Source organism: Mastacembelus armatus, chromosome 23, assembly GCF_900324485.2.
Source record: "Mastacembelus armatus chromosome 23, fMasArm1.2, whole genome shotgun sequence".
Classification (NCBI taxonomy): domain Eukaryota; kingdom Metazoa; phylum Chordata; class Actinopteri; order Synbranchiformes; family Mastacembelidae; genus Mastacembelus; species Mastacembelus armatus.
This window is the reverse complement of record NC_046655.1, coordinates 6,852,515-6,868,159: the sequence shown is the minus strand read 5'-3', so window position 1 is coordinate 6,868,159 and position 15,645 is coordinate 6,852,515. Positions and strand designations below refer to the sequence as shown.

The 15,645-nt window shown below is 40.1% G+C and overlaps 1 protein-coding gene across 1 annotated transcript in view; it reads right to left on the bottom strand.

Moving 5' to 3' along the window:
• Positions 1–15,645, bottom strand: part of ahcyl2b (adenosylhomocysteinase like 2b) — a 33,231-nt gene that overhangs the window by 10,086 nt on the left and 7,500 nt on the right. Inside the window, exon 2 of the mRNA XM_026326949.1 lies at positions 2,079–2,187. Within this exon, the coding sequence (XP_026182734.1) occupies positions 2,079–2,187 (109 nt within the window). The remainder of the gene's footprint in view (positions 1–2,078; positions 2,188–15,645) is intronic.

The window sequence follows — 15,645 nt, the reverse complement described above, 5'->3', positions numbered from 1 at the left end:
TAATGAATGCTATGAAGTAGTTCAACAGCAAAAAAAAAAAAAAAAAAAAAAATCTCTCACTTTCTCCATATGTAAGAAATACCATCCTTATTTTAATCATGATCTGACACCCTCAGGTTGGAAGGGGGTGTGATTAAGTCCTGAGCTGGCTGCAGGAGGAAGGTGAAGAAGGGCAGAGGTGAGAGGAAAGACTCAAAGGAACATGAAGAGAAAGAAGAAAAGAGAAAATGAAATTTAGTGGCACAGATTTAAACTCTCTCACCTTAGAGAGGATCTGCACACCAAAGTCTGGTATCTTTCAAATCAAATTATCAAAAGAGAATTCACAGGACCCAAATGTTTCATCTTTTCTCAGTAAGAGTGCAAGGTAGATTTTTTTTTTCTGTTGCCCTGTAGTGGATGTCCACTAATACCGAGTGAGCATCCATCTGTCCGTCATATTCTGCCACTAGTGATGACGCTATCCAAGCACACACACATGAATTCATCATGTTAATGGTGTCAGTGGAAGATCCATGCCCTGTGAATGACCCTGACACACACACGAGCAAGTCAAAGAGCCTCCGAAGATAAAGCAGCTTATGGAGTATAAAAATACATGTGAAATATCTGCTGCCTTTGGAGTGATGATGAGATGAAAAGAGAGCAAAAGGTTAAGAGAAGGGAAAGGCAGATGATGAGAACTTATTCATATCAGACTGTGCTCTCATCTCTTGACACTGTCCTACTTTGGCCTGATACCGGAGCTAGAACTCATTTTGGGAAATACAGTGTGATCCCTTGTTTTCCTTTAGTTGGCAAAGACGACATCGGACGCTGGTGACCTCAAGTTTTATATGGATTATGGATAGGTCCACAATTTTTCAAGTCTGTCTTAAACAGTCAAGTGCCTAAATACACAATGAAATATGTTTGCTTGCTATTCCTCCCATTTATACTGGCCATTAAAAGATCTGAGTGTGAGTGATGGTAATCAAAATCCACAGGCCTCATTTTATGCAAAACAATATTCAAATAAGTATGAAGCTAATATTGGCCATCAGCAGTTACAGTAGTAGAAAAATCAGTTTCCACTTCCCTGGACAGCATTTATTTAGCTGCAGTTGAAGCAGAATAAAAATCAAGCGAGATTTATAATACAAAGATCAACATGGTCAGATACAAACAAGCTCTGTCTAACTCTAAAGTCTCATATTAGCTGTAGATGACCTTTTCAATACATTTTTGCACAAACAGAGCACATTGTTTGCACCTCATCTCATAAACTAAAGTACACTGGAAAGAGCTCTTGTAATGGCCAGTATAAATGAAAGCAATGATTACAGCGAGGAAAACCTGTTCCAAAGTTCATTCGGGTTGCAGCCATCTCTTGGCTGTAGATTAGACTAAAATGCATGTCTGTATTGAGCATCTCTACAAGATCCCTTGGCTGGTTGAGAAGCCTTGTGGAAAGAAGTCCTTTTTTCCTGTCTCTTCAAAGCTATTTTTTCTTTTGCACCCACTAATGCTGGTGTCTTCTTCACCCAGTTTCCCTCAGTTACCTACTTATCCTGATGCACCACCCACAGCTGTAATGAACAAACAAAGCAGTCCCTTATGTATACACACAAACCCTTTGTGCTGCAGATAAAGAGTATATTTCTATTGCTGTAAAAGTGTTTCACAGGCAAAAAAATTTCTGGACAATTTTTGCATTTATCTTTCTCAGCTTTCTCGTCTCCAGCCACTTTAGCCGTGAAAGGGAGTGGGGATTTGGGTCTCCCATGCCATTCAGGTTCAGCCACACCTAATACTTCCCAGCATTCTGTCCCCCCCCCTCTCTCCAGTAGACCACCAGCTAATAATCCCCTAACACAGAACCCACAGTTGCTCATGAACTGCAACATCAGAAGCGTGAGAATGAGAGGGAGAGAGACGAGGACAGAGGTGATTAGCGAGGAGAAAAATAAAGCCAACTAACTTTGGTCCAGGTGGAACGTGCTTTACGTCGGAAAAGTCTCATATCCACAAGCAGGTCTGGTAAATAGTGGCCTACAGGGACTGAGTAATAAGAAGAGAGTGTGTTTGCGTGTGTTTACCTGAGCTGTAACTATCTGTGGACGACTGAGAGATAGAGCGAGACAGAGAACGCCGGCCAATCTTTGAGGGACGCTTGTTGAACTCCTGTTTCTGCTCGGCAAACTGGATCTGTGGAAAAAAGAGGGAGAACAGGGAGATCAGAACTCTGTGTGCAATTTACCAACTTCTGTTGTCATAATTATTTTTCAAGTAGGCTGAAACCCCATGCTCTCTGGAAATACTCATTAGGCTTCAAACACGCACGCGCACACGCACACGCGTGCGCACACACGCACACACGCGCACACACACACACACACACACAAAGCTCCTACAAAAGTCAGAACACTAACAAAAACTTAAAAAAAAAAAACAAACAAACAAAAAAAAACCTTTAATGACTCGATTTCTTTTTAGGTGTGGCCATATTGGGTTTATCTAAAGACATAAAGAGAAAGAAGTTCAAATGAACAAAATAACAATCACATATGTAGATAGAGATCTGAAAAGATGCAAAAGATAATATTATAGCAGAGGCAGAACAAGTATAGTGCCATCTCCAAGAAATAGGAGCAGCTTTGACTTCACCCTGACTTTAGAAGATAAAGGAGAAAACCTGGCTATTATCACCCAGTGACAAGGCCATACAAGGTGCAACATGCTGGGTCTGTAAAATGAGTGGGGGGTGTTTCACCATTCACTGCGGTCAGGACACCATGCTATCACATTTGCAATGTTTCCACTGTTACATCATATTCAATGATGGATCATAAATCATGTACTGATAATATTAAGGAGTATGAATGGCTGATTTATTTCTCACTTCACATGCTACTGGGGAGTGTGTGCCATGTAGAACGAACACAAGCACACACAATTTCATTTTTCATCTGTGAAAGAAGTAGCTGAATAACATCACACATAGCAAATTATTCTGACAAAATTTTTAATAAGAAGCAAGAGATTCTGCCAATGCCACAGCTTTGAGGCAGATGTTGTGAAAAGCTTTAAAGATTTGATGAAAAAAAAAACTATGCCATTCCTCATTCAAAGTGTCCTTGGGTACAAAACAGAAACAGCTTTTTAAATCCATCAGAAAGTATAAAACATTAATGCTGACGGTCAACTCATCTATGCACGTCAAATACCACGAAGCTGTGGCTGTGGGTGTATTCATTTACCCATTCTCACAATGTGCCATATGTTCAGTACGTGACACAAGGTGAAGCTGCTGACCAATCAAAATGACGACTGAGTCATCCAGACCAGAGCTAATACATCAACACATGAAATCATCGACAGTGAAAATCCTTTTTTCAGCTCTGTGTCTCCTTATTTCTCAGTTCAGTGATCTCAGTTTTAAGTGGCTTTAATGCAGACTGGAACAGAAACCATCTTACTTTCTCTTGTAATATGAGGCAACATTAAGATATTGAGTTCTCAGTCTCTAGACACTGAGCATCACTTCCTTCCTTAATCCTTACCTTTTTCAAACAGGGCTCACCGCCTTCCTTATCCTTGTTGCTCTTCAGCATTGCCACATGTGCGTGGGGGTGTGTGATGAACATATGGCGCGTGTCTGATCCCAGGCCTTGTGCATTTTGGGGACCTCGTCTTTCAAGGTTGGATAATTTTGCAGGCTACACCTCTTCTGCTCTGCCTTTTTTCAGCCTCCGCTTTTCTTGCAATCCAGTCCAAGCTGGTGTAACCATGTGCCCACAAAAACAATGCAATGAATTGTTTTCCCTTCCTTTCCTTTTTTTTTGTTTTTTTCCAGTTCCCTCTCGTCTACCTCTGTATTCTTGTTTAATTGTTGATTGTTCAAGAGATTATGTCATTAAATTGGGTCATTTAATGTCTTTTAAAAACTAAAATCTATGAAGGAAAGATCAGTACCATCCACAGGCCATCGGGGGATGCTTGAATCCCTGAAGATATGTTGCTCAGACACTAAAGGTCAAACTCTATGGAATTATTCAATTGATTCAACAGAAGAACAACCTGTTTATCGAAATTATTTTCTATACATGCACAAGCATAATGCACCTAGTGCAGGTCAGCTGGGCAGCTTACTATCCTGTATGTGTATTTATGAATGAAGCCTGCAGTGTGATGAGCAGTGATATTAAGGCATGATTTGAAAAAAGATAATTATAAAGCTGAATGGCCTGAGCTAATGTACCAAACCTCACATTATGATGATATGACTTGACATTTTCTCACAGTCTTACGCCTTATATAAGATAGTAAGATGGGCACTGAGAACAACTAATGGAGACAGCAACACTCTGCCCATGTACTAGTACATTACAGTATGATGAGCTCTACATGACTCAGCAACACATAAAAAGGCAATTTTCCAAGAGAGTTCAATCAATTCATATAAAATTTAGACAGCCACTGGGAACAGTAGTGTTATTATGTCGAGTAAGAACCTCTTCACATTTAAACAAAAACTGGGCTTGATTGTTATATTTTAAAGTTGAAACCAGTGAGGGCACATGCTGTACTGTGTGAGCCATTTTAAGCTGAACAAATAAACATAATTTATGTCACATCATTGATAGGATTTAAATTAGACTTCCATATCGTATCTTTCCTAAATCTGTCACTGGTTTTACGCTGCTCTGTGACATTCATGACGCTCCACCTTCTCCCTGCCTCTCTAACCTGCCACTGCACTCCTTTACATTATGAATGGTGACTGATCGGGACACTAACGACGTGAATAATGAATGTTAACTCAATACTGGGAGCACATCCAAGACTGCCAACTTCCAGTCCTCTGTGTGTGTGATTCCCTGCTAAATGGGACTGCATTAAACAAAAAGGGAGAGCTAATTCAAATGTATTTTCTATAGTGAAGAGGACATGTTGATAGTGCCACAGAACAGAGGGGATGTGGGATAGTGGGAGTGAAGCCAGGTGTAGGCAGTCGTACCAAAGTGCTCTGCATTGATTAGAGAAGATGACTTGGACAACATGTTCACAAGTGTTTTTAGACTGGTAGCCCCTACAAAAACACGTGCACGATGCTGATAATAACTTCTAATGTTGCTAAGCAACAATGATAAATTAGCAGGCACCAAGCTGGGTGCACTTGAGCCCTCACGCAACAAAAAGAAAAAAAAACCTCTTACATTTTTTTTGTTTTCAGTGAAACATGGACAAACTAGACTTAATTTGTATTAAGATGAAAAATTTCCAAACCATGAAAGGCCTAACATGTTCAGCATGTCAACTGCAGAAATTGGTAGGTAATTATAAAATATAATGTTAATTGTAAAATAAGTTTTTTTTATTAATTAATTCCGGCCTTAGTCATATGAAATTAATGTTCTTTGATTATATCAATAAGCTGGTCAGTTTCAGTAATGGATCATGATGCCATTGTCAGCTAGAGAGCAAATAAAAACATCACATCAAAGATTAAGTTAAATATCAGAAAAACTAAATCCTGTCCCGTGTCATAACCAGCTTGGGTTCTGCTGCTACCCAGAAGGGCATGGTATTGTTCCAGCTCTTTGGTGAGACACCAGGTTTCGGGACAGGGCAGGGGAATCTAGCTGAACACAGTCAACAAGCTAGCTGAAACGCCGTGGGATCTGAGGACACGAAGAGGGAGAACGTCTGGGCCAGCCTGGTGAAAAAACAGAAACCCCTCTGGGTGAGAGAAAGGGAAAACAAACAGGCACAGATGTACTGTAGGAGGGTATACGGTTATATTATACCTCATACTGTTTGCTTTCCCCATAGCCATTGATTGACGAGGTCCTGCTGACCTGGAAATTTTCTCATCAGACATTAATTTTTCCTAAATGAAACCTTTGAGACCTTATGGGGAAAACAAACCCACAAGAGCCATTTCATGCAACAAAGGTGAAACCTTTGTGTGTGAGGCTATTAAGGAAGTCATCACAAAATATGAGATCCTGTCTTGAAACTTTTTGAGTTCAACAGAAGACTCCGGCTGACTGGTCACAGGTTTGGCTTTGCTGTAGTTTCCCCAAGAAGCACATAACAACATTGGAGAATAAATTCTTAAGGTAACTGCACCATGATTAACCCAAGTCACAAGCAAAAAAAAAAAAAAACAGACAAATTAGAAATTAAACAGGCCATGGGCTGATGACGTCCATAATTATGGACTTAGTATTCACTAACCAGGGATTTTCAAATAAGTGATTTTCATATTCCAAGAAGACAAAAAATATTTTGAGAAATGTACCAGAAGCTGTGCCTCACACCATGAGGGCCGAACTGTTACAGACTGAAAAAGATGAGTTACAAATTGCATATCAACATAACAATAGCCAGTATATTGATGCCCTGAACACACACCCTTGTGTGTTTTGAATCTATGATGTGCACAGTCTCCTCGAGTCTCATTTTAAGCCAGATTTAATCACAATACCTGAGTTTAAATTCTCAAGGAGGTACGTGCTTCAGTGCCACCACCACTGTAGCAAAAACAATGCAATGAAGGAGAGTTTGGTTACAGGTAGGCTGGTGTGTGAAACTTGAATCAGGCAAAGAGTCAGCCTTTTCAAGTAAGATTACTGAAGATCAAACTGAAAGACAGCTGGGTTGACTGCTAAATAAAAAATAAATTAAAAAACCTACAGTTGCAGGTTTAAAGTAAAAAGCTTTTCTGTGGTTGCTAAGCAGCCATAAAGGTCAGTCGCCATCATTTTTACAAAATAATTTCACTTTCTTGAACAAAATGCAGTGCAAGATCTCTGTACAGACAAAACACCAAGCTCCCTTTACAGTGTTTTCAACTCAAATCCACTGTCTTCGACCTTTGAAGATGATTGGCTGAAAACCGGAAACAGTGAATGACATCATCAGTTTAAAGTAACGTAAATTGGCTGGTGGTTGCTATACAATACAACAATAATGCTAGCGAAAAATTTTCAAGTTTCGCTTTAAAGATCTCTCTGTTTTAAGGACTATTATAGTTCTCAGTTCCTGTGGTGTGGACACACATAAAAGGTTGAAAGTTCCTCCGGTTCAAAAGTGCCTTTTCTTTGCTGCGTGTGTACTCAGCAGAAGAGATTGATCTTGAATATTTTTCCAGACCTGTCTAGAAAGGAATTTGATCCGAATGAAACACCGCAGGACATGGGATGGAGCAGAGACCCCTGCAGCAACACAACACCGTGCCTCTTGAGCCATCAGCTGGGTCTGATGTCCTCTACTAGCCCTGCACATAGAAACACATTACCTGGACTCAAGTGACATCTGTCAGAACTCTTACCAAACCTGAGCATGAGAAATGATCATTCCCAAGAAACATAAAACACAGTTGGGTGTAAAGAACTCTTGGACCTGTCTGACCTAAACCTTAACATATAATAAACTATCAGACCTAATTTACATGAACGCTGTGGAGGTATACAGCATCAGGACATACAGTAACAGTGGCTCTCTGCAATCTGCAGTTTTTGAAGAGAACTAGAAAAAAAAAAAAAAAACTGAAATTCAATGATGTTCATGAAGGTAAAATAGCCTGTTTGGTTTGGCTTCATTTGCTGCAAAGGACACCAAAACAATCTCTTCATTGCCTCATTCAGCTCCCCCGCAGCTCGCCATTACCTTGAAACTGTTAAAAAGGTCATGTTGTTGGTTATGTTTTATTGTGTCCTATTGAGTGATTTCATTTCTCACATTGCACTTTGTGCTCATTTCATTTTATTTTCATTTCTGTTAAAAGAGACTGATATATAAGGTATAAGGTATATTAACAGACCTTCAATTGCACTATTTGTATGCAGAGTCATGTCAACAGCAGTTCAAAGTCTGGAGCTTTTTTGAACAAGGTAGGAATTTGTCTGTCGAACGCAGGACAAGGTGTGTCGCTGTAATAAAGGAAATATTAGACTAAATTAAAAAAAGAAATCTATTTATCTGGATTGTCTTTGAAGCTGCTAGATATGTAATTAGAGAAAAAATGCTGACCAAATGGTCACTTTTAAAACAGTTCACTGTTTCAGAGATCTGCCACAGACTATCGTGGGCCAGGTCATTCAACCACCCCCTCCATCTCAAACCAAAGAGCTATTGTCCACAGGCAGAAAACTGAATGTGAATGTTTGCGTTTGTGTGAGACCCCAAGTGCAGTGAAATGGAGCCTCGTCTGAATGACATCTGACTGCGTGTGTGTTTCACTGAATGAGAAAGCTCTGACGCATTTTATAATGTTGGCAAGTCTTTTGTATTGGACCCAATATGAACAGGCAAAATGACATCCAACAGGAATTAAATGTAGCACATTGTACTTTCCCTCATATGTTCAACAACACAAAGCTTCTGCGAGCTCATTAGTGAATGCTATGTAAAGGAAGATTTCAGGGTGCTGATCTGAAAGACAACTTTGGGAGCTGATTAAGTAGCATGACACAATTTAAAAGCAATTAGTATTTAACAGTAGAAATAATAAGACAGCCGTGGGTGACGTTTTGTCACAGGATGGTCTAGTTAACTGAAGATGAACTGTGGTTTCAGTCATTTGCTAAAGCGGCCATGGACAGGGCAGGCTAAAATCTTAGACGTGAATGCTACTTAGTTAGTGGTTGATCATTTACTGATTGAAGATCACATCTTTCAGTGTGCCTGTAGTCTGAAACAGGTAAGAGAAATGAACTGAAGGCAAACTAGGTGGGCCAGCAGAGACCTGATGCAAGGTCCTTTGTGAGGAAACCCAAAGAGTGCAGAGGGAAGGACGTCTTCTCTACCTGGGCCAGAGGTAGGTACTCAGAGGTACCTGCTTGTTCATACCTTCCCCTCTGGAGGAATCCAGCCTTCGTCACTGGCAGAGCAACCTGAGCGCCAGCCCAGTAACGCACAGCAAAGTGGCATATGTGCCAGTACTGGGTATCAAAAACAAAACCTGTTTATCATTCCAATTTGCATCATTTCTGTATTGTCATTAACCTTGACACAAGTTTACTATAAATCCAACACAACAGCAGTTGAGCATTGTAAACTTCAATGTCTATTTGAAGATGGATTATGGAATATTGCAACTAGTCAATCTGGCTTGTGATAATCTTTCTGGCCAGACATATGGACAAAATGCCAGCAAATTTCTTTGTAGACAAACACTACAACCACAGCCAACTTTTACCAGCATATGGGCAGTGGTTGGTTAACAGTTAATGCTTCTCATCTTTTGCTTTCATAGTGCCTGCATGTGGTATCACGCCAAGTTTCCATGTGCTGATGGCAGTTTAAGAGCTGCTGATGACTAAACAAAGTTAAAAGGAGAACGCAGGCAGAGAAGAGCTGAAGTGCAAGGATAAGTACTCTTAAATCAATCTGCCAATGGGCTTTTAAAAGCTTCAGGCCAAAAAGCCTGAAAAAGTGAGTGACAGCATACAACAAAAAAAAAAAAAGACTTCATGCAAGGAGAGGAAACTAGGAACATATCCTGTTAACAGCTTAACGCTACAAACAAATGTCTGGAAATATCCTCAAAGCACACTAAATCCTAAAAGTGCTTCTGCTACAGTGTCCACAATCTGGCAGCAATTTAGGGGAAAAAAGTGCAGTCCTATAACTCCACAAATGCTATTACTCTTCAATACAATGTCTAAAGGCAACAGAAATAGGATTACACATGTAGGAGGCCACAGTAAGCAGATCTGAAAACTTCACAGCTCTACAGGAAACTCAGAACCAATTTCTGAGTAAATCTGATAACTGCCCTTGAATTTCATGCTGTATTGAAAATGAGGGGCACTACAGTTAAACAAAAAGGCACTTCTTTAAAAGGTACTTTCCAATGACATTAAAGTCTGAGATGCTATGACCCATCAATGGAGTCTTTCTTTGCCAACCAAACTTGAGTGACACTTGCACATAAAGCAGCATAGCAAATTTCACATTTTAGAACTCCACTGCAAGGATCCTTTAACTGGTTTTAATTTTGCCCTTAAATGCATTCTGAATAATCAATATCCTAATGACACACATATACCTAGAGGCTTGTTGGCAGTCACAACAAAGTGTCTTGATTCAACTCAGTCCATCAAGCCTTCTCTAGGGCACACACAGCAGCAATGTGTCATTCTGTTACTACAGTGTTAGTACAAAGAGCTTGCAGCCAAACGCTGTCAAGATACCTTGATGGAAAAGCATAATGTTGTGGCATTTGTGACATCTTGATGCCCGAATGTTCGGCCTTGGCTCTTAAAATAGTGGAAATCTTCTTGCCTTAGCAAATCTCTTAGCCACACACCAAAGTCTTGTTTTTCAGCCCTCCCACGCATAGTGCTCTGTGAAGGACGTGCACTTATTCATGCTTTCTTTTCTGTTGATTTGAGTCACCTCGCTTGTTTATAGTTCTGCTTTCCTTCTTTTCCACAGCCACAACACTCTTTCTTATACAACTCGACTGGAGAGTGGGCCACAGTTTATTATATGCATGTTTTTAAGAAGCACTCAGCATGCACATCAAAAGACCTGTGGATATGTGATTAATGCTTTCAAGCTGCTATTCCTGGGTTACTATTGTGCAGAAGAAAAACAAAAATAGACTGTAGCAGACAGAATGCTGCACATGTTTGTCCTGCTGTCTTTCTTTCTGTGTCTCTCCACCACTCAGCACAGTCTCACCCTTTTCACAACTTCCCTGCCTCCGTAATTGAAGCTTGATCAAACACAATCCCTGCTAGTGTGCGATACTATGCCCTCTGATTCAACTCGCATGGCATCAATGTCCACGAATGAAGAAAGTACAGTCTGTACTCTATACTGCCTCAGACTCATAACAAGCTGCATTTTCTTTTACCTTTGGTTTTGTTGAGGCGTCTTTTCAAACAGAACCCTCAGAACTTACAGATGGAGCTGACATTGCTATTTAGTGCAACTTAGCAGGAGAGAGCTGACAGGATTTCCTGTTCTTGTCAGAGCGCAGTGTTGGTGACTGACACACTGGCTGACGATCGATCCTGTTGCCATTACTGTGGAGTATAGGACAGTGTCTCGCTGCAGGCCATGCTGCCCCTGGATGACTGCTGGCTTCAGTTAGAAACCAGAGCTGCAGACCTCTTGTTGGACTACCAGGGATATTAATAAAACAAGCCTTGTAAGAGTCTGAATGTCTATCAGACATGAATCACAGTTTCTCACTGTGTTAAGTATTAGACACTTCTTGTTTCAGCTGCTGTTACTGCCTAACACATTACACACATGTGCAATGAGTACAGTCACCCTTTTTTTTTTTTAAAATTCTTTGAGTGAAATTAGAAGCAACAGCAGCAAGAGGAGCATCTTTCTTTTGAAAACTATTGAGAAAGTTTTAGGATTCAGACTCTGTTAGGCTCATGATGATTCAAAAGAATAAACTACATTACAAAAACAACATGAAACAGTAGCATTTACGGTGCTGGTCTCCAGACTAGTACTTCTCATCAATAATGAAATATTTATTGGGCGCTGATGGGTGCCAGGCATACAGATAGCTTCTAAAAGAACAGAGCAAGATCAACTCCTGAAGTCAAGACACAACAAAGACCAGGCACTCAAAAACAGGTGTACAACTCAGACAGAGCGGCCTGGCTTTTAGTTAAACAGCTCTGTAAAGCTCTGGCGTGCACGCACAGGGGGGTGTGCAGGCAAGTAAAGGCAGAGAACTGCTCAGACTAGCAGCTGTGAAAAGAAGATCATTAGCAAGAGCACACAACACCTAAATACGACATCAGATTAATAATGTATGCCTGCCTTTGTGTCACCCATCTGTTATGACCTTGATGTACCATTTCTATCTATGCTATGTTCTTCCAATGGAACAGTCTTGCATGCAATTTTCTATGGGACATGGTGTTTTTTATGCAATGTGAATGGGCATGAATCTAAAAAATGCTGCCACAAAGGAAATGTAAGGTAGCCACACCCATACTGTCCCAACTGCCCTCCTCTCATCCAATAGTAAAAAAAAAAAAAAATCCTGACCACATTGTCCAACCAAAAAAAAAAGGATAGAGGAAGCAGCTAGCGTGAGGCGGTGTGTGAATGAGCATGTGCGTATCAAGGCGCCCTCAGGGTGGCTGTGATGTAAGAATGGCTCCTGCTGATTTATATACACAGACAAGTGCTCAAGCTGTAAATAATGGTATACACAAACTAAGTCACGAGTCAAATGCGCTCACAGACCCATTACCATACATACACTTGGCAGTCACTGAGCCCACACGCAATTTACCAGTGGCCCAACACGTGCCCACACAACACGTAAGTGTCGCCAGAGGCTTTGTGCCAACACAGGGCTTTACTTCACTCAGCTCAGCCACGTCTCCAGCAGCACCAGAAGCAGTCGTCCACTGCTCTTTCACTTTGAACCCTACATACACTGTCAGCATATACAACATCAATCAATGAACAGATGCCTTAAGCAGATAAAAAGAGACTTAGCCACAGTTATTCTTTGAGCTAAATTCAAATGTCAGAGTGCTAAGATCCTGATATTTAACAGGCTTTGTGTTCATTATATTCACATTCTTGTTTTAGCATGTTATGTTATCATTTCCATTAAACAAAAGTACAGTTCAGGCTGATAGAAATGGCAATGGTTCTACACCATTGAGTTTAAAGAAAAATCTGATCTGATCAATGCACAATTTGGGAAATTAAGAGATCACCTATGTTTTACAATTAATCCTTTGTGGATCATGAATGTTTGAACTGAGTGACTCTGCCATTCCTAAAGCCATACAACCAGCAAGGCTAAAAAAATCTGAACTCTCACTCAACAATAGGAACATTAGTGGATAATCCAAAGATTTTTTTTTGTTGTTGTGCCAAACTGTAGTTAAGAATCATAATGTTAAACCAAAAAAACCCATATTTTCAATGAATCTAGCTTCCCTCTAGATGGCTCTGAATATTCCCAGTGCCGCTATAAAACTATTGAAAGTATGCAGGGCTATTTACACTGAGCACTGGCCTCTAGAACAAGCCCTGCTCTTCTGATATGGTCTGATAGTCACAGTAAAAGCCTAATGGAGACACCAATAATAGAAGAGAACAGGCAATGAATGACGGGGTCACATTAAACCCTAGCTGCTCCTTAATGAAGAGAGGAAACAGCAAACACACTCAGAGATTTCGGGAAGTTTTTCCTTCTCCTTCACATGATTTTCCCTTCTTATCTGCCACTGAATGAAGAAAGAGTGCCAAGACTACAGGCTCCACATGCTCTTCAAGGACAACTTAAAGATTTTATCAGGCTTCTTATTTTCCTATAGGAAAACTTTTTCAAATATCACAAATAAATCACAGCTTAACTGATTTTTTGGGTGACTAGGTTAGCTACATATGTATGGTTTTCCTCTAAAGGCCAAACTAAAAAACTTAATCTAGTAATGACCTTTGTTTATCCCACTCTTTCTCTCTCTCACAAACACATTTACATACACATACACACACTTCAGTTGTGTAACAGGGTCTTGCTGCCCATGTAGACCAAACTAGGACACAGTTTAGAGCCCCAAGGCTTAGTTATCCCATCAGATAACGGTGGCCAAACAACTTCCATTCACATTAGAGGCAAAGTGATCAGCATTATTATTAACCAGATCATTTTTAAAATCTATTCTTTCCTACTCTCTATGGCCCTCAAATCAGACAAAATGTACAGGATTAAGAAGTGACTCTAGAACACCACATCTTTTCTGTGACGTTATATTTACTGTATCCATATCCACTCATCGTAGTAGTCACTGATTCTATCAGTCCCAACATGAAGAATCAATAAATCCTTTCACTGGAATGAACGGCAAATTAGTATTTATTGTCATCAAGTTAAATGAAGCAATGCATCCTTCCACAACCAAAACAAACACGAAAAAGATTAATGGCATCAAAAATCTCAAAAATGAAGTGTCTCATCTCTGAAATTGCATGTTTGTGTTTTTTCTTCCCCCCTCTCGAATGGCCAAAAATAGCTGCTTCTCCCTGTAGGGAAGGTATAATTACATCAAAGACATAGAGCGGTGGGTGGTGCTGGTCTATTTTTGAATAAACCCATTATGGGGTCAATGATCTATGTTTAATTAGGAGTGGGTTTTTTGTTTGTTTTAATCTTGACTAGCTCTAGATCAATGGATGCTGGAAAAAAATAAACAATGAGCCATGTGAAGGAATTTACCGTGTACCAATTACCGTCAATACTTTTAAAAATGAACAATGCATAAAACAACTATGTGTGATGTGAAATGTGTCACACTTAATTGATGAAACCAACCTCTTTCAAACGCACCACACACAACTCTAAATAAATGCTAACATTACTCTGTGTTTTGCGTGATGCCTAAATAGCTAACCGCTTTTTTTTTTTTTTTTTTTTAGCAGGGTTGCAATAACTACCTTATTTTCTAGACTATAAATCGCACCAGAATATTTGTCACTTTTAGCAAAAACAGCCTTGTTGTACAGAAAAAAAAAAAACGTATATATGTCACTTCGATGTATAAATCGCATTTCTAATTATACTAATTATAGTCTAGATCAACCTATGAAGAACATAAGCTAGACAAAACAACAAGCAGAAGTGCATTACCTAATTAATTCATCCTCGGGTTGCCTGACTGCCGACACTCACTCCAGACATTGTTTCAGCTGCATACTTTATTACCTGCAGCTGGAAATCTGCAGTATAGCTCTTATACCTCTGCAGTATTTTCGACTGAGTCAAGAGTGCCATCTAACGCTAGTGACTACTCGACTGTAAATATACACATATAAGTCGCTTCACTGTATAAGATACATTATAAGCCAGAGGAGTAAAAACAATGTGACTTATAGTCTGAAAAATATGGTAGTTTAACAATTTTAAGTTAACAGTTTGTCAGCTGGTGTGTTACCGCAGGTTTAAGGAAAACGCAAGCAGGTTAGGTTTAGTGTTGGGGTTAGAGATGAGATGGCAATGCCTCAGGTAATAAAAGAAGTTTCCCTACTTCCTTTCTGCTAACACCCATACTTGGAAGTGTTTACAACACACCTTACATCACAAGTCTGTTGTTCCAGATGAGGCAGCCAAAATATTACCATGGCAAAACATTACAACAATTCTTTAACATTAGAGTTCTTGGTGCTGTTGAGCTGATGATTATTGCACTTGACGTTTCACTCAAAGCTTCATCTCGGTTTAATACCATAGAAGTTTTTTCTTAAAGTCTTTAACCCTATTTATATACAGCTAGACGTACATATCCATTTCCCAGCCTCGATGTGCTTCAGTCCTGAACTGCTGTCGTATCAGTCTGCCAGAGGCTGGTGGTTTCGCCTGACTAACAGGAGGCAAGGCTGGCACATGGGTGTGTGGGGCTTCATTTCAGGCTTTGAGGACTCTTTTGTGAGGCAGCACTTTTTGAAGACAATGTTGGCCCCTTGTTCACATGCGGTGCTCGAGTATGGAGCTAAATTCCTTGCCATGCTTCATAGTGAGTTCACTGTCAATGTCCGCTGCTCTCTGAATTTCTTGTTAACGCAACACTGCAGGCTAGTGGGAACACAGACACAGACAGACACACAGAGAGAGAGAGAGAGAGAGAGAGAGAGAGAGAGAGAGAGAGAGAGAGAGAG